The sequence below is a fragment of the Drosophila obscura genome, unplaced genomic scaffold, assembly GCF_018151105.1.
Source record: "Drosophila obscura isolate BZ-5 IFL unplaced genomic scaffold, ASM1815110v1 contig_165, whole genome shotgun sequence".
NCBI lineage: Eukaryota > Metazoa > Arthropoda > Insecta > Diptera > Drosophilidae > Drosophila > Drosophila obscura.
Genome location: NW_024542752.1, coordinates 415,069 through 441,819, shown reverse-complemented (window position 1 = coordinate 441,819; position 26,751 = coordinate 415,069). Strand labels below are relative to the sequence as shown.

Here is a 26,751-nt window from a genome sequence, read left to right as displayed (position 1 = left end):
TATTATTAATGAAACCATGATTATTTTATCTTTGTTAATCGTATACAAAAATTAGTTTCTTCTATAACAAAATCTAAAGTTTTGGGGCCGAAAGAGGGTGAGTGGTAAAAATGTAACCGATTTTTGAATTTAGAAAAGATAATTTAGATAATTGTTTATGGATTGTTTTAAGACTGCATCAAGAAAGAAGAATATATTTTAATACGCGTGTTTGGTGTGTTAGTTATTATTTTGTATATAGTTTTTATCAGTCAGTCCACTTGTACGTATATCTTTCGAATTCCGTTAAAACCAAATCTGTTGATTTAATTGAATTAAACGGGAAGCATTTGTTTTTCTAGCCACAAATGCTCAAAAAACGGAACGATTTTCGTGTACGTATCCTTTTGTTTTTCATGTTTTTGTGTGGTATCATAATTATTATTGATTAACCTAATTCTTTTTGTTAATCGTGTAAAAAAATTGTTTCTTCTATAATAAAATCCAAAGTTTTGGGGCCGAAATTGGGTGAGTGGTAATACTAAAACCGATCTTTAGAATTTAGAAAATATATGTAAATGTGTGAGATCACAACACGAAAGAAAAAGAGTTTTTATTTCGCGTGTTTTGTGTTCATTGCGCATTAAGTTATATGCTTTTGGGTAATCTAAATATGTATTTTTCCTGTAGTTTATGTAGAATAGAACATTTGATGATAGATTTTGTTTTTTATATCTTTTTGTGTGAAAATTTGTTTTCTGAAAAAATTGCAATTTGTGTAAGTATATTTGTTGCTTTTGAAAATGTGTGCGTTTTAAACCAACCTGTGTGGTTTTTAAAGTTAATGTCGAGACGATTAAATTTGGGTCGGAGAACGCGAAATTCGTTTCAAGTTCATGGCTTCAAGGAGCCGTGAAAGTAGCCAAGACATTACACATCGCAATGAAAATAATCGTCTACGCACAGCAAGGTCCCGTTCAAATCAACGGAACAATGATGCAACAACAACTGCAAATGAACGTCGTGATATTCAAAATCTACAAGGTGTTGCGTTCTCCGAGACTCATCGCTGTTATGATGCACTACAATATCCCATATTGTTTTGGAGCGGACAAGATGGCTATAATTTCAACATTAAAATAATAAATCCAGTAAACGGTCGAGAAGGAACAAAGAAAGTTAGTGCTATGAATTATTACGCATACAGGCTGCAGATACGGCAAAATCAAGACAACCACATATTGAGGTGTAGAGCACTTTTCCACCAGTATGTTGTTGACATGTATGCAAAAATTGAATCGGAACGGTTAAATTTTCTTCGATTCAACGAAGCCAAATTACGTTCCGAAGAGTATGTTCATTAGCGTGATGCCATTAACAACGATGGTAATGCACAAAACGTTGGAACTATGATAATATTACCGGAAGTCCACGTCATATGTTTGAGTACGCGCAAGATGCGATGTCATACATACGTTCGCCGTTACGGTCGACCAGACCTCTTCATCACCTTCACGTGTACTCCGCAATGGGAAGAAATCTCGGAATTATTGTTTGTTGGCCAAACATCGAAAGATCGCCATGATATTTTAGCACGTGTTTTTAGACAAAAATTGAAATCACTCATGTATTTAATTGTCAAACACGGTGCATTTGGGTCTGTTCAATGTTGGATGTATTCAATTGAATGGCAGACAAAATTAAAGATGGACTATACGCCGGAAATTTACAACGAAGCATTGATTGCTATTGAAGACCTTTGCTTGATAATGGCAAGCAAAGCATTAGCTCAATTAGGTATGACAGCGCCTAATCGTGATATACACGACCTTTTCAACAAAGAACTGGAGCGTGAACAGCAGTATGATCGTGCCGAGCTTAAAGCGTTTGTGCAAAACAATGAGCCACGGTTAAATATCAACCAAAGAACGGTTTACGACCAAATATTGCGAGCTATCGAAGAACAACATGGTGGACTGTTCTTTTTGGATGCATCTGGAGGTACCGGAAAAACGTTTGTCATTTCGATTATTTTGGCTACCATTCGAGCACAAGGTAGAATCGCATTGGCTTTGGCTTCGTCTGGCATCGCTGCCACATTATTGGATGGTGGTCGCACTGCGCACTCTGCCCTTAAGTCGCCCTTGAATATGAAGGCTGACGATAATCCTACATGCAACATTTCAAAAAGATCTGCAATAGCGAGAGTGCTGCAGCAATGCTCTCTTATTGTATGGGATGAGTGTACTATGGCCAACAAGAAGTCACTGGAAGCACTTAATCGTACGTTGAAATATATTCGTGGAGATAATCGATTGTTTGGTGGTACATTGATATTGTTAGCAGGTGATTTCAGACAAACATTGCCTGTAGTCAAACTAGGAACGTCTGCTGATGAAATTAATGCGTGTTTGAAAACATCTAATTTGTGGCGCTCTGTGAAAACACTTACATTGACTATAAATGTACGTGTTCAATTGCAAAACGATGCTTCAGCAGATTTGTTTTCCTGACAACTGTTACACATTGGTAATGGCATACTTCCCGTTGACAATTCTGGCTTGATAACGCTTCCAAATAATTGTTGCACCTTTGTGTCATCGAAGGAATACTTGATTCAGAGCGTGTTTCCAAATATTGTACAAAATTATAGAAACCATGACTGGTTGAGGGAAAGAGCAATTTTGGGTGGAACAAATAAAGATGTCAATGAGATCAACGCATCTATTTTGAATTCCATCCCAGGAGAAATGGTTGCGTATAGGTCGGTTGATACAATTATCAATCAAGATGATGTTGTAAATTATCCAGTCGAATTTCTAAATTCATTGGACTTACCTGGTTTGCCGCCATACTATTTACAAGTAAAAGTTGGAGCCACCATAATTATGCTGCGGAATCTTAATCCACAACGACTTTGCAATGGTACAGGACTTGCTGTGAAAAAAGTTATGACTAATTTACTTGAAGCAACTATTTTGACTGGGAAATTTTGTGGTGAACACGTTTTAATTCCGAGAATTCCGATGATTCCGGCTGACATGCCATTTGATTTCAAACGACTACAATTTCCGATTCGTCTTGCTTTTTTTGCTATGACTATTAATAAATCACAAGGACAGTCGTTGCAAATTTGTGGTTTCAATTTGGAGCATCCGGTATTTTCACATGGTCAACTGTATGTAGCGTGCATTGTACCGACGGCAAAACAAAGAATATTGTTTATCACAAAGCATTGCAATAAATAAAATATGTCATTACATCAAAATTATCATTTTTTAATTTCGATGAATTCCTAAACATTAAATTCATTTAGTAAGCAGCGAAGCGCGCGGGTCTGCTAGTATAATATAATGTGTTACAGTGTGTGCCGCACTCAAAAAACTGAATTTTCAAATCTCTGGATTTAGTTAAATTAGCAGAGAGTAGTCTCTATTCCCTAGCCATAACGACTGCACAGAACGGAACGATTAGGGGTGTACTTTTGAGAACGGATGCTTCAGTTTTTTTTATGTTTTTGTGTGGTAACGTGTGTAATCGTCCCGTTTTTGCAGCGTTATGACAAGTGTGTTGCATTCTATAATTATTATTAATGAAACCATGATTATTTTATCTTTGTTAATCGTGTAAAAAAATTTGTTTGTTTGGGGCCAAAAGAGGGTGAGTGGTAAAAAAGTAACCAATTTTTTTAATTAAGAAAAGGCCAAGCTGCAAATTTTTTCAAAGTAAAAATTAAAATATAAAAATAAAAATCATAATTGTGTATGGATTTTTTAAGACTGCATCAAGAAAGAAGAATATATAGTTATTATTTTGTATATTTTTGTTTATTCTCTGTATTCCGTATTCTCCCTGCGTATTTGTTTAACGAAATCAGTCAATCCACTTGTACGTATATCTTTCGAATTCCTTTAAAACCAAATCTCTTGATTTAATTGAAATAAACGAGAAGCATTTGTTTCTCTAGCCACGATTGCTCAAAAAACGGAACTATTTTTAACCGATTTTTGGAATTTGGAGAAGCCATATGACAAAGAAGATGCCGATTTTTTCAAAGTAAAAATTAAAATATAAAAAAAGTGATAATTTTTTATGGATTGTTTTAAGACTGCATCAAGAAAGAAGAATATATTTTAATACGCGTTTTTGGTGTGTTAGTTATTATTTTGTATATAGTTTTTATCAGTCAGTCCACTTGTACGTATATCTTTCGAATTCCGTTAAAACCAAATCTGTTGATTTAATTGAATTAAACGGGAATGTTTCTCTAGCCACAAATGCTCAAAAAACGAAACGATTTTCGTGTACGTATCCTTTTGTTTTTTATGTTTTTGTGTGGTATTAATCGTCCCATTTTTGTAGAGCTATGACATATATATCATAATTATTATTGATTAACCTAATTGTTTTTGTTAATCGTGTAAAAAAATTGTTTCTTCTATAATAAAATCCAAAGTTTTGGGGCCGAAATTGGGTGAGTGGTAATACTATAAAAGATCTTTGGAGTTTAGAGAAAATAAAATATATGTAATTGTATGACATCACAACACGAAAGAAAAAGAGTTTTTATTTCGCATGTTTTGTGCTCATTGCGCATTAAGTTATATGCTTTTGGGTAATCCAAATATGTATTTTTTCTGTAGTTTAAACTAGCTGCAAAAACGGAAAGCTTGGAGTGTACTTTTGTGTGTGTTTCCTCAGTATTTGTATACTAAATATGTACCGTTTTTGCAGCTGCATGCACGCACCATCACGCCCCCAAAGAGTTTGGATTAAAAGTTTGTTGTATATGTTAATTAATATAAAAAAAATCTTTGTTAATCGTGTACAAAATTGTTTCTTCTATAATAAAATCAAAAGTTTTTGCGCCGAAAAGGGGGTTGTGGTAATGCTATAACCAATTTTAGAATTTTGAGAAGAGAAATAAATCAATCGAAATACGAACGATAACCGACCCTAGCTGAGTCTAAAGGAGACTTCTGTCATTGCCCCAGTCCATACCATTCTGGTATCAATCGTTTATTTTTATGGGCCAAAAGGGGCAAGCAAAATGCAATCCAATCCAAAACAAAAAAAAACCTTATCAACCCATAAGCCTATGCTGCTCAACAAAATCTGCCTTAACGTTCTTGTTCTTATACCCATCCGTAAGTATGGTGGAGACACTCAATTCCATATTGGGCTAGTGCAATCTTTTGCAATTTCCGGTAGTAGTTTGTGCTGTTGATTTTATCGCATATAGTTTATCTTAATATTGGCATCAGCACACCGCTCTAGGAAATTGCAGCAGCTTGCAGTATTACAGCATGAATTTGAGTGCTTGCACCATGCTCACGGTTAGTTGTATTAGTTCAACGCCTTTGGAACAAAATTCATGTTTCAAAATTAATCAAATTTTAAATACTATTAGGCATTGGCATGGGATTTATCATTGAATCAAATAGAATGGTGTTGTTTAAAGCAATATTAAAAAAACAAATAGCAGGAAACGAAATAAAATAAAATTACATGTTCCTTTCATTTGAAATTATGTGTATATATTTGTGTGACATACTCTCTTACTTTTCTAGATCCAATAAATCCTAATTATATGATTAAACAAATATTTCAGGTCGGAGTGGCATGGCTCTTGAAATATGGGAAATTACAAAAAAAAAAATAATAAAATATTACATTTCCCCCCATATGTACATTGGGGGCTTTTTCTGTTCTTATGCTCTCGGTTTTGTTTTTTGTGATAGCAATTGCTTTAAAGTGATTTAAATTATATATCTCTATATAAATATATATATATCGAATGGGAGTAGAGAGTTTTGGGTTTTTTAAACCTTTTTGTTTGATTGTGTGTGTGTGTGTGTAAAACAAATACTTAGAAATTTATGATCTTAATAACTATGTCTAACTGAGCTCTGGGACGACTATATCAATATGTTCTCCACGTTTCTACTGCTTTGTCGACTTTCGTGTGGAGTTTGTTGTTGTTTGTTTTCCTTATTTGTGTGGATTTTTATGTTGTTTTTGTGTTTCCTTTGGTGAGTCATAATCGTTTGCTTAATAATTGAGGTGTGTTCGTACGTACTTCCTACATAGATGCTTATATATGTACGCTATATATTTGATATATATAGGTTATCTAAGCAGAAAACCTTGGGCCTAAAATATGCGCCCCCCACCCAGTGCTCTCCATTCGTTCATTTTTCGTAGGTGTTTTGTGTGTGTTTACGTGCGTGCGTGCGTAAAAACTATTTTAACATTGTAAAAAAAAAAATCTTATGCATATATCTTATATAGTTTACGATGATATATGTATGTATAATATTGTATTTAGTATATAAGGTATGCCTTAAGACTAGAAGCAAGAAGAAACTCTACTATATGGTGGCACACACGCACGCATTCCCCGCCCCTTCTCCTACTTTCTCTATACATAAATGTGTTGCTGCTGCATCTGCTTCTGCTGCTGCTTGTTGAATGCATGGAATGCGTTTTTTCTGATGATCATTTTGCATGATGGTTTTTCATGCTGTTTTTTTGTTGTGTGTTGTTTGGTGGTCGATGGTGGTGGATTGTGGGATGGTCTTTTGGTGAATGAGTCGGTGATTGGCTGGCTTTGTACAAGTTGTTTCAAGTGTGAACGTGAATTCGGACGAGGATGATTGTGGACAAACGACTGGGGTAATACGAGAGTACCTACGATGATCCGCTCAATTGCTGTTGCTGCTGCTGCTACCGCTGGCCCCCATTTCTGTGGCGGCACTTCTTTGCCGGTTGTTGCTGGTGTTGGCGGTGACTGCTGCTGCTACTACTGCTGCTGCTGGAGAGAGCTTCGAGGATTTGGTCGAGGCATTGTTGTTACAACTGCTGGGAACAGTCGTCGCCGCTGCCGCTGCCGTGGCCGTCGTCGTTACCGTTGCCGTTGCTGTTGCTGGTGCTACTGCTGTTGCATTGCTTGTTGCTTGTGAGGCAGAGATTTTTGGACCATTGAGAAAATGGCTTTTGATGTGAGACTGGAGAAGCTCCTGGGAATCGAAACAAAGTTGACATAGATCACAGGTAAAGCTGGGATTTGACGACTGATCGCCAGCCTTCTTACGCCGCTCACCAGTTGAATGCGAATTGGATGTGGTCGTGGATGTTGATTCGCTCTCTGATGAAGATGCCGACGATGTGGCCCCCCCATCGACATTCTGCTCATCATACACCTCCTCCACATCATCGTCTTCATCAAATTCTTCTTCAATAATGTCTTCAATGGCCATTGGATGGCCATCCTGATCTTCGTTGTCCTCGTCGGAGCTGGGCAATATCTCATCCCTTTGCTGTTGGGGCGTGGTTTGATGCTTTTCAGACTTGCCATTCATAAGGGGCTGTGACGAGCCCTGTGCCTCTGCCTCTACCTCCTCCGTCTCCTCGTCGTCTTCGTCTTCTTCATCGTCGTCGTCGTCGTCGTCTTCTTCATCGTCATCGTCCTCATCGCTTTGACTTTCGCTCCCGACTTCACCTCCATCCTCTGGCTCCTCATCATCGGAGCTGTTCACTTCCTCGACGAGATCATCATCATTGTCAATATTATTGGCATGCTTGTGTTGCGGCTGCAACAATTGTGTGGCAGGTGTTGGTGGGGGCACACCCTCTTCATCTTCGCCCTCATCTTCATCGTCGTCCTCATCCTGCAGCTCATCTTCTTCATCATCGTCTTCAGTGTCGTCGTCGTCCTCATCCCCTGTGCCGGAGCTTTCTTCATCAGCGTCTGAGCTGTCCCCGTCCTCCATTTCGCTATCATCTTCCTCTGCCTTCACCGCCTCTGCCTCTGCCGCTGCCGCCGTCGCCTCCGCTGTATCCAGTCCACCATTCTCTTCCGTTTTCTTTTGCAACGCTGCGGCGGCGCTGGGTGGCGGCTCAACCAATCCGGATGCTTTGGATGTTGTTGCCTCGGATGCTGACGATGCACCTGATGATGCCCGTTCTCTGTCGATGGCCGATTGTGTGGCGACTGGTACAATGACATCCTCCTTCAAATGATTATTGATGTGATTCATGAGCTTCTCCTTGCGCGACAAGTACTCGCCGCACATATCACAGCCCCATTGGAAGGGACAAAACGGTCGCACCACCTTCGCATCGGCCAGCTTGTGTTCGATCCACAGTTCCTTTGTCTCGAATTTCAGATTGCCGCAACGTCGACAGCTCAGTGGCTCATCAACCACAATCACTGGCGGTGCTGGCAGGCTACTCACTTCATGCTTATGCAGCTCATACATATGTCGTCGCAGGTTGTTGTTGCTGATGAAGGTCGAGGGGCAGTATTCGCATTTCAATTCACGTTTCCGTTTCATTGATTTGCTCCTGCTGCTGCTGTTGTTGTTGTTGTTGCTCCTGCTGCTGCTGTTGTTGTTGCTGTTGCTGTTCGGCGTGGACGTGGAGTTCTGTTGTTGGCTCTGCTGCTGCTGTTGCTGTTGTTGGTTGGGCGTCAGACCCACTGCATGCAGCTCCCGTAGCATCGATGTGGAGTTGTTCACCGAATTGTTGTTGTTGTTGTTGATGATATTCGTCGTTTCGCTGTCGATGTGGTTCTACATTTTGGATCGTTAGGATAGATTGGGGAATGGGAAATGGGAAAAAGGAAAAGGAGAAGGAAAAGGAAAAGGAGCAGAGAGAGAGAGAGAGAGAAAACAAGAGATTAGTACAAATTTTGTTCAACGAGAGAGATATGATGTTGATTGTGTTTTTTGCGACTGGTGCGGAGGCATCTCTCATCATCATCATCAGCATCATCCCATCAGCATGGTTGGTTCTTTTTCGTTCTCCTCGCTGCACAAGCCGAAAAACGCTCACCTGCTTGCTATCACCTCTGAAATGCCACTTGCGATGCACTTTGAGTGCAATCACTTGGGGGAATGTCTTTGTACACATATCGCACGCATATTCCCCATTCTCGTTCTGGCCCTCCACCTTAAATTGGGCCGCATCCGCTGGCCCATCATCGAACATCGCCGCCAACGGATTGTCCACATATAGATCCTGTTCATGCTTCTGTATGTGCTTGCTAAAGTGCTCCTGATCGGTGAAACGGGCACCACAAATTGTACATGCCACCTCCGGTGTGCGCAGCTTCTTGGTACTGCCACTAGATGTGGCTGCTGCTGTTGTTGTTGTTGCTGATACGGCTGCTCCTCCATCACCAGCATCCTCCTGATGGTTACGCTGCTGCTGATGACGGTGCTGCGGCTGCTGCTGCTGCACGTCTTCCTCGTCATCATCGTCGCCAGTCTTGTGCCGGAATACGGCCCGACCCTGCGATGAATTTGTCTGCGTAAGCAGCTCCTGTTGATGCGCCCCCGTGGAGGTAATCGGTTTGCGGTTGCAGGTTGGCGTATGATTGTCCAGCATCTGATGGTCAAAGAACACCTTGCGGCACAGCGTGCACTCGATGGGGTCGGGCACCTGCGGATGCTTTTTGTAGCGATGAACCTGCCCCGCGAGAGGAGGGAGAGACAAGGAGAGATAAAATCAAACGATTAGTATCAGTCAGTGTGGAGCAGAAAATAAAAATTAAAAATAACAAAAATCTATTTTTGGTGTACGGAAACCAATTTATGCCAATTGATATCAATAGGTGTTCTTTTCTCAGTCTTACAACAAATGTCTAAACTTACCCATAGACTCTTGCGGCCGCTATAGACATTGCCGCAGTCCTTGCACGAATAATCATTCGAGTCGAACTCATCGTGCGAGTTGATGTGGATGGCCAGCTTTTTGTTTGTGTTAAAGTTGGAGGGACAGTATTTGCATTGGTACCAGTACAGCGGCGTCGTTGTGGCGGCAGTGGCTGTGGCACCCACAGCGGAAATGATGGACTGATCGGCCAAGTCGCCAGACGACTTGCTGTGGTGGTGCTGCTGATGATGATGGTGATGGTGACGGCTTCTATTGCCACCAATCTCCTCCATGATCATTAAATCATCATCATTGATTTTCGAGGATGTGGATGCAGAGGCAGAGGCCGAAGCCGATGCCGAGGCAGATGCAGACACCGACACGGACGTTAGCTTATGGACACTCCTCTTGTGCTGCTTCAGCTCCAGCTCCGAGCTGTAGACAATCGAACAGACATCGCACTCAAACTGCTTCACAATCATCTCATCCTTGATCGCACGTCCGTGCACCTTGAACAGATGCACCTTCAGACCCTTCTCGTAGGCAAACTCGGCATTGCACAGCTTGCATTTGATGAACTGCACATTCTGCACTTGATGGTCGGTCAGCATGTGATAGCGGTACGATTTCTTTGAGCTAAAACGCCGCTGACAGATGCGGCAGCGCATCCGGCGAAAGCGACGATCCGCCGCCTGATCAAGGCTACGACGGAATACGGCCTGCTCCTGAGGCGTCTGATTAACCATGGCAGGGGGCACAGCAACAGCAGTAGCCGAACTAGAAGCAGCACCACCTCTAACACCACTGACGCTGGCCATCAGCTTTCCTGTTTCGAGCGCCAGCATACCCTCATCATCATCATCCACATCCATGGAGGCTGCCGATGATGTGACCGTCTCTGTGGCTGGGGCGGCGGTTATGGTCAGCGATTTGGGTGTCATGCGATTGGCCGCCACCAGAGCGGCATTCACCGAATTCGAGGCCGTGTAATGTGAGCGCATGTGATTGGACAGGCCAATATTGTTGCTGAACAGGGCATTGCAGATGGGGCATTCCTTTTGCTGGCTGGCCACGCCACCCACCAGACTGCTGTTGTTGCTGCTATCGTCGAGGCGTATCTTCTTGGCCATGCTGCCGGTCTCCTCCTCGTCATCATCTGGAAAAGATACAAGATACACGAATTTTAGCCTCGATTTGATCCGTGGTCTTAGGTTTAGGATTAAGCATAAAACACGGAAATTAAAAATTAAATTAGGTATCCAAATTCAAACAAAAAAAAAGGTTAGACTAGAGACAGAGATACATAGTAGAAGGCTACAGCACAGCACAGTACGGTACAATGCAGTACAGTACAGGACGTCTACACACTAAGCCTAATTACCGAGTGTCCCACCATTTGTTATTGACATCAGATCCTTCATCACATAGTCGTAACGACCTGTGGATACATTCGGTGTACTGCCATCGGCCAGCTTGACGGCATCCGCATTCACAATGTATTCAAAGCCACCGGAATGTCGATTCTTGTCGACGCCATGCACATTGATCATGTGCTCCCGCAGATACGAGATTCTTGGATAGCCCAGGCCGCAACGCACGCATTTGTATGTCTCCGGCAGTTTGTTTGGATGCTTCGATTCCATGTGACGCAGAACGTTGTTGTAGTTGTTGTACTGCTGGCCACAGATGGGGCATACCTGTGGCATTCGTGAGAAATACTGCGATTTTGGTGCACCACCGGCGTCACGATTTAGGGAGCCAGGTGTTGTGCAAGACGCCGCCACACCACCACCACCACCTCCTCCCGATATGGGCTTTGGCGTTGAGGTTTGATTGGGTGCTGCTGCTGCTGCCGCTGCTGCACTGCCGCTGCGTGACTCATCGGCGGGGGAGCTAACTCCAATTCCAAGGGCACCCAGTAGACTCCGCTTGCCAGGTGAGTTCTCAATACTGCTGCTGCTCCTACCACCGCCACCTCCGCCCATTCCACTGACAGTGGAGGCATTATCGCTGCTTATACCTCCCAAATGATCCTGATAGACATGATCGAGGAAACGCTGATGCGTCTCCACCTTGGCGTCGCACGTCATGCAGCGTAGCCGGACAATGCAGTCCATATTGTTGTAGTGGCGTCGCCTGTCCACGGGATCGGCAAAGTCCAGGCCACAGAAGCTGCACTGTATCGAATTGTTGTCCTTGCGCTGCACATCCGCATGCTTGTCGTACACATGGGTGCGAAACTCGTGCTTGGTGCGGAAGCCCTTGGGGCAGAGTTTGCACTCGTAAAGCTTATTCACCAGCAGCTCCTTGGCGCGCAGCTTCTCCGGCCGTTCGCCGCTCGAGCTGTTATCGAGCAGCAGCGGCACAACGACAGTGGGACTGATTTGGGTCGTCGTCTCGCCACCGAATGCACCCAGGTCCGATGATGTGGGATGAAAGTTTGGCTGCTTGCCGCGCAGGGCGTTCAGCACACGATACAGATTGATGCAGTTGCGCTTCTTGAGATGTGAAATGAACAGCGCCTTCGATTCGTTCATCTTGAGGCAGTTGAAGCAGAGATTACGCGGCAACAGCGGATACTTTTTACGCACATGCGCCATAAAGTTCTTGTACGTACTAAAGTATTTGTCGCAGCAGCGGCATGTCATCGTCTGGTACTGCTCAAGGAATTCATAATTTTGCTCGATAAACTCCACCTTGTCGCGGGTGAGCAGCAGCTGATATTGCTCCGGATTGTCATAGTTGAAGCCCCCACCCTCGCATTTGATGAAGGCATTCATCACCACCTGACGATACTTTTGGGTCGATATATTACCCCCGGCAGCGCCGGCAGCTTTGCTGGCCTCCTCGGTGGCCGCCTCCGCAGCGGCACGCTGTATCTCCAATGCAGCCGCCAGTGCCGGTGTGGGCTTTGTGATGGGCGTATTGTTGGGCGAGTCTGTCGACAATTGGAATAGATTTGGGTGCAAATTTCGCTCATGGCGTCGGGCATTGGCACGCGTCGAAAACTGGAGACTGCATGCCCGGCAGCTGGCCACCTTTGAGTCCCCGGCGGCGGCCACATTAGCCACAGCATTGGGCGGCAGCGAGGCGGCCGCTGTTTCTGCATTCACACCATGCTGCGCCGTATAATCATAGTCGGAGGTCTGTGTCAGAGAGAGAGAGAGAGAGTGTGAATATATATATAGAGATTCATACATATATAGAGAAATGTTGCAATAAAGAATAGAAAAATTAAACGTACCATAAGTGGTACATCGCCCTCGTGCTCGGAGCGTTCTAGGAACATTGTGGGATCGACCATGTCATCGGATTCGTCCAACGATTTCATTTGATAATCATCATCTGTGTCAATGGGCTCATCCTTGATGGGAATTGCGGGCAGTGGCTAAAGTTTGTTCAGTTTCCATACATGAAAATAGATCAAATCAAAGAAAAGAAAAGAACGAGAAGATTAAATTAGATTTGGTGGTCAGACTGGAGAAGATCGAATCAAATACGATAACAATGAAATATATAGCCGGGATTTAAGCACCGACTATCGATACCCGTTAGCCCTGAGAGTTGTCTTCTGATCGTGATCGATATTTCTTGGCAGACATATATCGGGTTAACAGGTAGGAGAAGAAAGAAGGTGCAAAAGCAAAACAACAAAAACAATATCGAAATTATCTCCTGCAAAAAGATCTTCGGTTGGGAAGAGAAGGGTAGCGGCAAAAGGGATTGAGGGGCGGTGGTAGAGGGGTTGGGGGTTGGGAAATTGTCGGAAGTGGTGGGGAGTGGACACGAAAGGAATCGTTTCGAATGCACGATACAATTACATTATAGGAGTAGCGTCTGAAAAATCGCAATTGCTGTGCTGCACTCTGCAGAGTCACCGGCATTAGCAGCGGTGCTGTCGCATGTTGCATGGAGACGGAGACCGACGAGATGCCGGTGCCAGATGCAGATGCAGATGCTGCCGCCATCGCCGCCGCAGTGGAGGCGTGAGCTATGGCGTTGCCATGGCTGTACGTGGATGTGGACGGTAAGACGTCGATCTTGCTGCTACTTTGGCTGAAATCAAGTGGCAGCGACAACGGCAGATTCCCCCCCACTACAGTGGTGGCAACCGGTGGCAGTATTTCAGCAGCATGAAGAACCGGATGGTTAGCAGCAGCGGCAGCCAAAATTGGCACTGCCAATGGTCCTGGTGCTGCTGGAGGAGCAGCAGCAGTAGCAGTGGTTGTTGTTGGAAGCGGTGGCAATGGTGGCACTGCTATATCCAAAGGTAAATACACTCGTGGCTTAAATTTCCGCTGCCCAGGCAGACCAGAAGTTTGAGGAGCAGGACGTCGCGGCGGCGGCGGCTGTCGCTGTCGTCTCTTCTGCTGCTGCTGTTGCTGATGATGTTGCAGCTGTTGATGATGTTGTTGCTGTTGCTGCATCATCTGTTTGCCCCGCTGCTGCTGCTGCTGCTGTTGCTGTTGCTGATATTTACGATAATGATGCTGGCGCTGCTGCTGCTGAGATACTGCTGCTGCTGCTGATCCACCACCAGATGCTGGTGTTGTAGAGGAAGAGGAGCTGACCGTTATCGTTGGCACCTGCAATAGAAGGGTCTGCAGAGTTTGCTGCTGTGACGATGTTGCTGTCGCCGTCGCCGTCAATCTGGCTGGTTGCTGCGACTGCTGCTGATGCTGCTGCTGCAGCTGTTGTTGTTGCGGTTTAGGACTCACATAGACTGTTAGGGATTTGCGTTTCTTCAGCGAGGGTATGCCGTCCAATATTTGGGCGGCCGATGGCTTCTCCAAATCGATCTCATTCTCCGAATGATGCTGCTGTGACTGTGACTGGTTCTGTTGGTGGTGGTGATGCTGCTGCTGCTGCTGATGACCTCCTCCATTCTCGGCACTGTTCAAGTCCAAATAGCTGAGCAGCTTGCTCTTGTTGGCCTCCAGCCACTGGCGCTGTTTGGTCTGTGCGCTAACCGAGCGATTCTTAAAGCTCTGCCACGAGTTCAAGTAGCTGATGCAGGCGTGACAGATCTGCAGTGACAGCCGATCTTGTGGCGTTATCTGTAATGAAAGAAAAATACACAAAAAGCGCACATTAATTTCCAGTGTTCAAGTTCAATCAAGCTTTAAAATTACATCCCTCATCGCCCACCGCTCATCACTCCCTCACGCCGCCTTTTGACTAGAGTGTTCTGCCCCATGTCCAGTCAGGCGGAGAGGAGCATGAATGCAGGTAGGCGCATTCGCATCAGCTATCATAGCTGCTACCCCCCATTAATGTCAATGACCTGCTTATAATTATATGCAAGCAAAACTGCCGCAACATCCCACACTCCCACCTCTCTTGCCACTGCACATTCAGAGTGCACATTTACACACACAAACACACACACACAGAGAGAGATTGCGCCGCCAATCATATAAAATGTCCTTCTGCCCGATAACACTGTTTGCTTGCGCATGTGTGTGTGTGTGTATTCCCACTGCCTTCTCTATATGTCGCAACAATACTTGTGCGTGTCCTCCCTCTATGTACTAAGTAAGTATCGCTCATATGTACATACATATATACTTGGGCATGTACAACCTGTCTTGAAGCCAACCTGGCCACAAAAAAACATTGTAATGTGCACTTAAAAAAAGAATAATAAAAGTTTTCCCAAATGCAACTTGGCTATCGACATCACTAGTGTCACATTTTGGGTTATCAACATCGTTAGCCGTCAAATTATTGGTTATCGAGATGGCCTGCAACGAGTATCGAGATTGCAACCGTGCGTACATACCGTACGAATTAGATCAACACAAAACAAATGTTGAAATGATGCATAATTTGTTGTTATTATTGTATTTACTCGTCACATTAGGCATTGAGCAAGTGGTTGGTTTGCTTGTGTGTGTGGGATAAAGATTTCAATATTTAACTTACAGCCTCCCCCCACACCGCGACGACCCAACCACATCCTCCCCTCTTTCTTATGCCGGCGGCGATGATGGCGATTCCTTGTGGCCTGTGGCCAGCCCAGGCCAGGCCAGGCCCCAATACACAAGAATTCGAACCGACCCATTCCACTTGACTCCCTCCATCATTCCGCTTATATACCATCATTCTACTGTGTTTGTGTGTGTGTCTGTGTTAGTGTGTATGCGAAATCTTATGTATGCAATTACTTCCCCTCCCACCACAAGTAGCAGGACTTGTATGTATTTTGGCTTTGGCACTGGCTTCTGCTTCTTCTTCCCCGATAATATGTTTGTTCATTCACCTTATACACCCCACACCAGAATATTGACTGTGTCGCCACATTCATGCCATGTTATGTTATGTTCCTTGCCGCATATCTCTTACTCCAAATTCTGATGGATTGCAATTGGATGCAGGCAGTTCCGAGTTCCCAGTTTCCCCTGCTATACATTTAAGAGCCTGAAACTGCACTTTAATATGAAAACTGGCGACTGACTTTGCTTAGTGACCAGACATAACCACAATCACACGCAAAAACACCCACACCCACACCCACACGCACACGTTAGCCATTAAAGTTACGCTTCGAGATTTGAAATATACAAATGAATATATGATGTACAGATGTATATACAAAGCTTACATACATATACATGTACATGTATCAATATTTTTGGAAACCTTTTTGGCTCAAGACCTTCCATTTCGAAAGTCGCCCAAGCAAAAGGAGATATTGATATGTCCATCCAACAAATAACTGTGCACCCGACCATGTGTGTATGTTCAGGCGAAACGAAAGCAAGCGAAGAAGAAGAAGAACTGCAGCAAGCAGCTGCCGCCAACATGGTGTCGGTGCAATTGCAGTCCACCAGCTGCTGCTGCTTCTGCGACTGCTGCTGGCGGGGACCAGGTGTAATCATCATCCTATCCTCATCATCATCAACATCGGCCAACACAGCCAGCGGATAAGATGGCTGCAGGACAGAGTAGAGCAGCGACTGGCTGGCAAGCATCCCAGTGAGCACCGCTGTTCCTCCGTCCAGTCCCAAACCCAACCAGCAACGCCGCCACGAACGGGTTTTGTGCTGTGCGCTTCTTCTCCTTTTGTGTCCTTATTCGTTTACTTTTGTCTATGTGTGTGTGTGTGTGTGAGGTAAAGAGAGCGCGCGTCCTGTCCACGTCCGCAGAACACACACAACAAAAAATTGAAGACGTAGAAGACAAAAGTAACCCTCATATATGTAGCAGGAGCAAGCAGGAGATCGAAGGAGAGTGAGTGAAGTGTAGTGAAGTGAGCGAGCGAGCGGCAGGGTAAGTGTAGGGAGGAAGGAAGCCGATTGGAAAATGAATATTCCAACAATAAATAGCAACAACAACAATCCCAAATGAGTAATCCAAGTGGCAGGAAAGATTTCTGGGTATTTCGAAGGGAATCACATAAAATATTGTATTTGTGTGCCATCAGCTGATCGATCGCATTTAATGCTGTTGGTGGGGGTGGGGATGGGGGGATCTACTTTACTGTTATGGATTAGTCTATTCGGCTCCTCTTTCATTTACATTTCCAACGGTTTCATTCCAATCCATGGAATTCTGCTAGAGAGGTGAAAGTGAATCCAACGGCCATCTTGGATTTGGATGAGCCAAGCCAAATACATACAATCAATATACATATATGTGTGTGTCTGTGTGTGTCCCCGTATGGGAATCTAAATCTCAAAGGCTTCTTCTCTGCATCCTCTTTTCATTTTTTATCAGAATCTCATCATCTTACGAGGGCACTGCTGCCTGCCTGCATGCCTGCCTGCCTGGAGTTTGGAGCTGAAGCTGGAAACAGATGCGAACAGACCGAAGCATGCGCACGTAACCGCTTGGTCACGCTGTGCCCCCCGTCTGGCACTGGCACTGGGCACTGGCACTGGCTCTGGGTCTGGGCAGAGAAAGTTTTCCACCTGGGGATCATCATCATCATCGGCAGCAGAAGCTGAAGCAGAAGCAACAGAAATATGTGTACCAACCAAACGCGACAACAAAATGGTGGAGAGATGTGCTGCTGATGATGCAAACGAAATTCGATGCGGGATGCAGGCGGTAGAGACGACGACGACGTCGACGGGCACCCAGGCATCAGGCAGGAAGAAGAGAAGCCAACCCAGGCCGCCGCCAGCAGCAACAACAGCAACAACAACAACAGCAACTGAAGCGCTGAAGCAGCAGCAGCGTCAGTTTCTTCTGTGTGTATGCCCATGCCCATCAGGTAATCTGCGTGAAGAGCCATATCCAGAGTTTGCCTGCCCAAGGTGAAACCACTCGAATTGTACCCGGTCCGACCTGGGCCTGGGCCTGGGCTGGCTTGGCCTGCCTTTGTCTTCTCTGTGTGTGTGTGTGTATGTGTCGTCTCCCTGTTTCCCTGCCACTTCCATTGCCCATACCATCCATACCTATATGCCTGTGCTTGTGCCTCTGTATCTGTATGTGTGTGTGTGTGTGTGTGTATGCGGAGAGCATGTGGTCCGCCTCCAGATAACGAGAACAGAGCAAGAGTCAGCCAGCCAGCCCAGCCCGCAGCCACACAGCCAGCAGAAGCAGTCGAGCTAGCGATGACGCCAACCCAAATGCTCGGTCGGTCGGTTCGTCGTCGTCGGGTTCGCTTCTGCTGTGCTGTGCTGTGCTGTGCTCTGCATCTGCCTTTGCCAGTGCGAGAGTGCCTCTGCCTGTGTGTGTGTGTGTGCATGAAGAGCAATTGCCATGAAATCGAGCCCAAAGCAGACCAAGCCACCAGAGCCCATAGCCATAGCCATAGCCAGAACCAAAGCCCCCAGAGCAGGGTAGAGCACACGCAGCAGCAACGTGCGCTGAGTGCGGGCGATGGCGATGGCGACAACGATGTCGTTGTCGATGCCGGGGGCGCAGGCCACAGTCGGGGGCAACCATTTTGTGTGTGCTGCCGAGCAACTGAAACAGAAAAAAAAAAGTGGATGACGATGACGAGGGCCACACAAACTGGGCCCAGGGGCAGAGCCCAGCACCATCACCAGTGGCGGGTTGGGTCGAGCATAGGCACGGGAACGGGAACGGGCACAGGCATGGTCCCAGCCGGCTCTTGAATGAATCAATAAACGAAGCTAGCGAAGCCAACACAAAATCTGGTTCTGGTAGTGGCACATGTTTCCATTTACAGAGACCCACTGGAGTAGGAAGAGTGTCCTCCACCATCATCATCGTCATCCAAATGGAAGCCAGGCAAAGGACGCACGCGCGCAAAGAGAGAGAGCAGAGCCAGCCGGAGAGTCAGAGTCAGAGACAGAGAGAGAGAGAGCAGCAGGACAGGAAGCAGGCAAGAGGTGGGGGTACAAACGGATGGATGGATGGATGGATTGTGAACTGGATACCTTTATGCCCGAGAGGACCGAGCACAAGCACGACCTGGGCCGTGAGGAGCAGCACCAGCAGCAGCAGAAGGAACAGAGCCCAGATATAAATCTAGCAACCGGCGCAGCAGCTGCTTTCTGTTTTTGCTCTTCCAAGACTTCCTTAAGCCCATGCCCATGCCCATCCACATGCTCTCCAAAATTCCAGGGAATGTGAGAAGGAAGGAAAGGAAGCATCCACAGGCAACAACAAAATTATATGTAATTGCCGTTGGTTTGCCTGGGCGAGCGCGATTCTGCCTGTGCCTGTGCCTGTCCAGGCAGAGGCAGAGCAACACACACACACACATACGCATCCATACGTCACATCTCTAGTACGCATATACACACACGCATGCAGACACATACATAGCAGGCAGCAGGCAGCAGCAGCAGCGACTCTATGCTTTGTGCTGGCCATTCGTTTCGCATATTTTCCTTCTGTTTTGCTGGCCAAGAACTGAACTGAGGCAACAACAACAAGCAGCAGAAGTTGAACAAGAAGAGGACAAAGTGGGGAAAAAAGCAAAAGTAGAAAAAGAAGAAGAAGCAAGGGGGCTAAATATTTTGGTAAATAGTTCAAAATAAACAAAAATCAAAGCCATAGAGAAGATGCGAGATAGGATTCCCCTTCTTCAGCCACAAGGAGGCAGGATCAATCCTAACCTCACAAAGCACTGAAAGAATCGATTGCCAGCAGGGCAGCGCAGACCGTGCCGTGCCATGCCGTGTACCGTGTGCCGGGCCGGGGCAGGCAGGCAGGGAGTTCGTTCAAGTTGATTATGATGAAGCAGCCAGCCAACCAGCCAGCAGCGGCAGAACGGCGGCCGGCCAGCGTACAAAAGCAGATTGTGGTCGGGTTGTGTGCACCAATACCAATGAATGCCCCTCTAGCCAATCCACTCCAGTCCATGCCATTCCATTCGGTCGGGTCGGTCGCTGCTGTCGCGTCATCGAGGCATCGTGACTTGGCAGTGAGCAAAACAGAAACCCCAGGCCCTGGCCTGGTCTGGTCTGGCCACGCCACGCCAGAGACCAGAGACCAGACCCGACCCGACACGGACCATGCGGTGAGGCACAGCATGGACAGCACCGCGCGCACACACACACACACACGGAGAGTTCGACGGATGAGGAGGAAGAGGAGCAAGAGAAGCAAAGGTAGGCGGGGTTGGCTGGTTGCTTTTTTTAGTTTTTTGTTGTTTTTGGTTGGTGGCCATCGGTTCGTTCGCTCATCGTTGTCGTCGTCGTCGTCGTTGGCGTCGCCAGCGCTTGCACAACGGTGTGGCTGTGGCTGTGGCTGTGGCTGTGGCTGCGGCCGTTGCCTGTGGTTGGGCTTCATCCGTAACCTCACTTTTCGGATGCTTTTCGGAACGAAACTCCAGCCAACCATGGCTGGACGACGCCTGACGCCGTCGATTTGATGATGATGGGACGCTATCCGAGAACACTCACAAAAATACACATACAAACACTCGCACACACACACACACACACACAGATAGGCGCATACCGAGAAAAAACAAAAACGAAAAGGCAACTCAACAATTTTTCCACGAAAGCTACAATCCGACAGAACCACAAGAAATCTCATCATGCTGCCCTCGCCTCGGGTGTGGCTGGGCCTGGAACAGGGCCCTATGCCTGATCCGCCTACTGCTCCGATGGGTTTGGTGGGGAATATTGAAATGTATGTATATCTGTTCGGGCAGGGGACTGGGGTAGATGTGGATGTGGGATGACGACAGCGGCAGCGACCGATTACGTGTGCACACTGGATGTGACCCATTCTTTGGGGTAAACCTCTTCGCCCAAATAAAAAAAAAAAAACACTCGAACACTTCTCCACTCACCTTGATGTTCACACAGTTGTGGATTTTTGTAGAGAGCGGCTCCTTGTCGGCCGCATAGCTATTGATGATCGAAATGCATTCCGTGGCCGGGGCAATGCAGAGGCGGCAGCAGTTTTGTCGCGCCCGCTGCTGTTGCTCGGGTTTCGCTGTGGTTGTAGCTGGCGGTGTGGCTCCTGCTGCTGTCGTCGTTGCTGTAGCCGATGCCGCTGCCGTTCCCTGGCCCTGGCTCTGGCTCTGGCTCGTTCCAGTGCCAGACACCGACGACGCTGCTGCTGCTGCCACCACAGTTGTAGTAGCTGTTGTTGCCCCCGTGTCGCACATTTTGACCGAAGTTTAGTTTGTTGTTTTTCTTTGCGCTGTGCCTTTTGCACGTTTTCACTTTTATTTCGCGTTGTTTTCGGTTCTCTTGAGCTCGAGAGAACGACGCGACAAATTGGGAATCGAATCTTTTTCTCGGTTTCGTATCACTCGCGCCCACTTTTCGTTGCGCTGAGCACATTCGCCCTCTCGTCACGCTTCATTTCGACATTCGGTCGACTTCAGCAGATCGGACTTACTCCTGCTCCTCAGTTGGGTCGCTGTCGCTGCGTTTGGCAGGCAGAACGAAATCGCACAAGAAAAAAAATAAAGCTGACAAATTCTGCGATCGACGTACGTCCGGACGCTGCGAAATTTTCCAAATAAATAGTGTCGCCGATAACGATACAAAATACCACCCGGCCAAAAAATAGATACCATTATATACCATTTCAGTTTCGAGAAATACCAATTAAATACCATACCATAAGAAAACCTGGGCAATCTGGCGATCAAACAAGACTTTACCCCCTTAACACCCCTCTATTTAAAAAGTTGAGCACCCATTGTTAAACCGGGGAAAATAATAGTGTTTGTAGAGGCTGTTTGTAGCTCCATCCTCCTCTTTACTTACAAAACAAAAAATGACCACCGATATCCACCGTAGCAAGAGAGAAAGGGCCCCGCGAAGGGTAACGCTTTGACATCCAGAGTAATTGCGTTAGCCACCCCAACGACCGAGCGTCGCTTGGTTACAACGTAACAAAACGGCGATAGAGTGACAGGACGCAAGTGGTAACCAAATCTATAGGACCCCAGACGGAACACAACCACATCGTTTTCAAAATATACCGTAAATACCGAAGAAAAAAGGTCTTAGATTCATTGCTGCTATAAAATGTACGCGTTCCTTTCAGATACATTTCTTTTGTATGGGAAAGTTTCAGCAACATGCGGCTCACGTCACGAAAAATAGGGGAAGTCACAACGATTTGAAAGAGCGTTGCTCTACTTAACAATTTCAGTATTTTTTGTGCGCTAAGTGAAGTTTGGCGGTCATTTTGAAAAGTATCTTAATATATTACAAAATAAATTAATGAAATTGGTTAAATTTACTTCTATATACCTATATACCGTAAATATACTTTGAACTCGATGTTGACGTCTAAATATTCCGAAATGTGTATAATATACCGTAAACGGTCACCCTGCCGCAAGTGTGATAAAATACACCCACCCGTCCGACCCTCAGAAATATACCGAGAAGTATATTTCAAAAATATACTTAAATAGCCGTCAGATTACGAACTTTAAGTGCCGGATAATGTATAACCATCGGTTCCGGAACTACGATTTAAAATATATTTTGTTGGATGCGCCACAATTTAATATTTGCAGTTTATCAGGCAGGCTCCGTTTTCACATTCATATGCGTTTTACTTTTCAGCAACGCTGCCACAGCTGTTAAAATGAATGCACTTTTTTTTTTACTTGACCAATTTTTTCAGATCTAATTTTGAGGTTGGTTTTAACAAAAATGATTTATAAAAAGGGCACAAGCTCAATTGCACTGGTAAAGGTGTCAAATTCATGTCAATGCATAATTAAGTCATCCATTTTTTTCCTTTTGAAATTAAGATTTGTTTAGTTGTATAAAAAGCCGTTTACTTTTCCGGCGGTGTTCGTTTTGACACGGGTCTTGCGTTTTACGTGTGGCGGGGCGCCTGGTTTCGTTAGTAACACATTTTTTTGAAAGTGAAAACCGGAGCCTGCCTGTATATTATTTTTACCCAACAAAATGGCAATATAAATGTTAAATTTATAAGCCTTTACAACTGGGGTTACTAAATAGTAAGAGTCAAAGATAAATTTGTTGCTATGGACTTACCCTTCTTTTCCATTTACTAGAGGGAGCGGAGTGTTTCATCGATCATTTGAACTTCACAATGTTATTGAATCTTCCGCAATATTATTTTGTATTTCATTGAAATTCCTTTAATTTGAGAATGCTTTTTATTCAATTCCAAACGCCACAAAAATATAACTTTAAGGCTGCACATTTTTTGATTTAATTTTGTTATAATTTGGATTTAATTTTGTTTCTTGTTCACTTTCACCGCTTTTTATTTAATTCCAAACTTTCAACTCACTTTTTTGGTTTTTTCAATTTTTTTTTTCCCGAGCTCCGTATAGATGTTGTTTCCACAAACTCCGAATCACTAACTAAATATTTTGGGAATTCAGGTCTAAGGTAAACTCGTATTGGGCTCAGCGCCTACTATATTCGTAAAATTTTTTAAACGCCACAAAATATTCGTTACAAGCTACTGAGTTTTTGAATTTGAATTTTCCCAATTACTTTGTAAAACATTAAATGGCTATGTGTTAATATTTTGCCATCGTTTTTCTTAGGTTCATCATATCGGTTTTGGATTGTAAAAGGCTACACATGTACATATATGCTTCCCTTATCAATGGACAGTTGTACAAATATGCTAATAAATCTTACTCCAATTAATTAAAGAGCAATTTAAATTTGAAATCAAGACAAAAATAGAAAGAAATACAAGTCATAGGACAAATAGGGTCATGCTGGCAGCGATAAGAGCCTGCCTCCGTGTAGGCCTCCAGGATTTTGGCAGAGTCACGGTCTTCCCCCCGCCCCCAGCTCTTTGACGATAGTGCAGACTGAAGAAATGCCCCTGGAGGTCAGGTCCAAACTGATACAAGGAAACAACAACAGCAGCAGCAGCAACATCCTTAACCAGGCTTGTCTGCGAATTTATCGCGCAGGCCTTGCTGCATGTGCATGTTATCACGGGCTGAGCGGAAATATAGGATTCTGGCAGTGAAATACACTTGTAAAATAATTATTATTATAATTAAAATTGCCTCGAGGCTTATCAGCCATCGCCACTCCCACATACGGTAGAAAGTTTTGCAGTTTTGTATTTTTTTTAATTGTGGCTCTTATTACAGAAATGCCGTTTCACTGAGTGCGATGCGATAATAAATACATAGAGACATATGTATGTACATACATACATACATATGTACATATGCTACAAATCCGTTCTTCCAGCAGCTCCATTTGCACTTGCCTCATGTCTTATCTGGCTATTTGGTGCCTGGGTTCTCTTCTCTGGCTACGCTACTGACCAGGCAACAGCCCTCCTCCTCCTCCTCCTCCAATATGGTCGCTTCTTATCAATCCATAGTCTGTTTGTATATCACGCTGAAGCCGGCTGCCGGCATCCGGATGGCTATAAAAAGGTTTCGGTCTGATCGCATAAACTTCATTGTGAACGCGTTATTCGACAGAGAAGTGCTCAAAGGATCTGTTCTATTCTGCCAAGACTAAGAAAACGTTTTTATTAAAAGGTATGTAGGATCCTGTGGACAACAAAACTGCAAAGGTCCTTGAGCTGCCCTTCTCCTTTTTTGTTACTTTTTTTTGTTGTGTGTGAGAGCTTTTAAGTACATATATTCAAATGGATTTGTAATTAATGCTGAGATTTTTGTGTTTTGCCTTGAACCGTTATGTTATGGACAAAGACAGCTGGTGGGCACACCAGGTTGCATTTACAGTTTACAAGTGTGTATTTTCGATAGCGATACCCGATTCCATACCTCCAAACAGTTCTGGGCATTGCACTTTTAGTACTGTCTAAACGAGACTGTGCCAGTGAAATGCAAATCAATATTTGCTTGCAAAATAAAGCAGTCCTTTATTGTAATTGTGAGAGGGCAAATTCTGCCACTGTGGGCACACAGTTACCAATCAATGACGGCACAACTGCTGCCTGCAGAAGCTGCATGCTCGTTTAGACAGTACTTTTCCGCAGCAGCTGTAGCAACAAAAACCACAACAACCAGACCAGGCATTTTAACATCAAAAGTCAATTAAAATACGTAAAAACAAACGCAAGCAAAGTTAATCGCAACGCCGACGCTGCTGCTGCTGAGTAAGTGAAGGTCATGACGTCAAAAATACGCAGCTGCAGCTTGTGTGAGATAAATGAAAATAAACGGAGACTCAGAGGCTCTGGCTTGTGTTCCGCGGTTTGGTTCCGCTAATTTCAGGCGTTTAATCAATAAAAGCCCTTCCGCCGGACGGCTGCAGGTTCAGTTGCCACTCACAGTTCGATTCGCACAGAGCCCGAGCAAGATGCTGACTTACATCAGACTTCCACTGACCATCGCCCTAATGGGCGCTCTCTTTGGCTTGACGGTATACTTGAGAAACAACTGAAGCAACTGAGACGACTGAAACAACAGACGCAGCCTGTAGACTTCCCTAAATTTTCACTCACAACCAATCTTGTCTTCTCCTTGCAGATGTCCTACAAAGTTGAACCACTGCCTGACTCCTATGCCGGCCTAGGCGAGGGACCCCACTGGGATGTGGCCACCCAGAGCTTGTACTACGTGGACTTGGAGGCTGGCAAACTCCTTCGCTACGACTTCAAGCAGAACAAGGTTTACGCGACCCAGATTGAGGGCGAGAGTTTCGCTGCCTTTGTCCTGCCGATTGAGGGCAAGCCCCAGGAGTTTGCCGTTGGCTGTGCTCGTCGCGTGGTCATTGTAAAATGGGATGGTGTCTCGCCAGTGGCCAAGGTGGTACGCACCCTATTCGAGGTGCAGCCGGAGCTCGAGAAGAATCGCTTGAACGACGCCAAGGCCGATCCCCGTGGCCGATTCTTTGGCGGCACCATGCGCTACATTGGCGACGAGTTTGAATTCCGTCACGGTGAGCTCTACAAGTGGGAGGCTGGCGGCCAGGTGTCCATTGTCAAGGGCGATGTGGGCATCTCCAACGGCCTGGCCTGGGACGAGAAGGCCAAGAAGTTCTACTACATCGACACCACCGACTACGAGGTCAAGTCGTACGACTATGACTTCGACACAGGCGTGTCCAGCAACCCCAAGGTGGTCTTCAACTTGCGCAAGACCAGTCCCAAGGATCATCTGCTTCCCGACGGTCTCACCATCGACACCGAGGGTAATCTCTATGTGGCCACATTCAACGGTGCCACCATTTTCAAAGTCAACCCAAAGTATGTGCCTGCCAAAGTCATTTATTATTTCCTTCTGCTCTAATGCCCGGCTTTCCTGTTCTTCTATCCACTCAGCACTGGCAAGGTCCTGCTGGAGATCAAGTTTCCCACCAAGCAGATCACCTCGGCTGCCTTTGGTGGCCCCAACCTGGACATTCTATATGTGACAACAGCGGCCAAGTTCGACCAGCCGGCCCCAGCAGGCACCACCTATAAGGTGACGGGCCTGAATGCCACTGGCTATCCAGGCACCTATCTGAAGGCCTAGGTAATACCAAATCCTAAATCACAATTTTTTTTAAACTTCAAAAATGCATCACAAATCTAATCCAAGTGCAATAAAATGTTATAATTATTAATCAAACAAAATCCAAAAGTCTTGCGATCACTTATAAAGTAATGACTGGCCCAAGACCTGGGACAAATTTGGTCTGTGAGAATTGAAGAAGTGTCCTCTGGCCATTCTTCGATTCGTGGTGCAGTACTTGGACGCAGTTAGAGAGATTGAGGTATACTCATATCAAGTACAGTCAGGCC

The 26,751-nt window shown here is 45.3% G+C and overlaps 2 protein-coding genes across 5 annotated transcripts; one reads left to right on the top strand and one right to left on the bottom strand.

Annotated features, from left to right (window-relative positions):
- Positions 1-6,439: 6,439 nt before the first annotated feature.
- Positions 6,440-21,530, bottom strand: LOC111070669 (zinc finger protein hangover). Of its 2 annotated transcripts, none has more exons than XM_041591891.1 (8): positions 20,861-21,530; positions 14,355-14,693; positions 12,881-13,024; positions 11,018-12,782; positions 9,636-10,792; positions 8,815-9,450; positions 7,481-8,552; positions 6,440-7,429 (listed from the first exon to the last, which is right to left on the bottom strand). In XM_041591891.1, the coding sequence occupies exons 1-8, from the start codon at positions 21,179-21,181 to the stop codon at positions 6,684-6,686; spliced, it is 6,180 nt and encodes a 2,059-aa protein (XP_041447825.1). In that variant the 5' UTR covers positions 21,182-21,530; the 3' UTR covers positions 6,440-6,683. The 2 variants fall into 2 exon arrangements, with proteins under 2 accessions (XP_041447825.1, XP_041447826.1); XM_041591892.1 differs by having other exon boundaries at positions 11,030-12,782.
- A 2,901-nt stretch (positions 21,531-24,431) lies between these two features.
- LOC111070672 (regucalcin) lies at positions 24,432-26,583 on the top strand. Of its 3 annotated transcripts, none has more exons than XM_022361386.2 (3): positions 24,432-24,538; positions 25,496-26,214; positions 26,290-26,583. In XM_022361386.2, exons 2-3 carry the CDS (start codon positions 25,496-25,498, stop codon positions 26,480-26,482), a joined length of 912 nt encoding a protein of 303 aa, XP_022217078.1. In that variant the 5' UTR covers positions 24,432-24,538; the 3' UTR covers positions 26,483-26,583. The 3 variants fall into 3 exon arrangements, with proteins under 3 accessions (XP_022217078.1, XP_022217080.1, XP_022217077.1); XM_022361388.2 differs by lacking the exon at positions 24,432-24,538 and adding an exon at positions 25,015-25,122; XM_022361385.2 differs by lacking the exon at positions 24,432-24,538 and adding an exon at positions 25,282-25,388.
- Positions 26,584-26,751: the final 168 nt, after the last annotated feature.

Excerpts from the sequence above, each read along its gene's own strand:
- LOC111070669 (XM_041591891.1), bottom strand. The coding sequence starts at position 21,181 with ATGTGCGACACGGGGGCAACAACAGCTACTACAACTGTGGTGGCAGCA. Across the intron at positions 14,694-20,860 it reads ACAACTGTGTGAACATCAAG|ATAACGCCACAAGATCGGCT; the intron begins GTGAGTGGAGAA and ends CTTTCATTACAG. Across the intron at positions 12,783-12,880 it reads AGGGCGATGTACCACTTATG|ACCTCCGACTATGATTATAC; the intron begins GTACGTTTAATT and ends TCTCTGACACAG.
- LOC111070672 (XM_022361385.2), top strand. The coding sequence starts at position 25,326 with ATGCTGACTTACATCAGACTTCCACTGACCATCGCCCTAATGGGCGCT. Across the intron at positions 25,389-25,495 it reads GCGCTCTCTTTGGCTTGACG|ATGTCCTACAAAGTTGAACC; the intron begins GTATACTTGAGA and ends TTCTCCTTGCAG. Across the intron at positions 26,215-26,289 it reads ATTTTCAAAGTCAACCCAAA|CACTGGCAAGGTCCTGCTGG; the intron begins GTATGTGCCTGC and ends CTATCCACTCAG.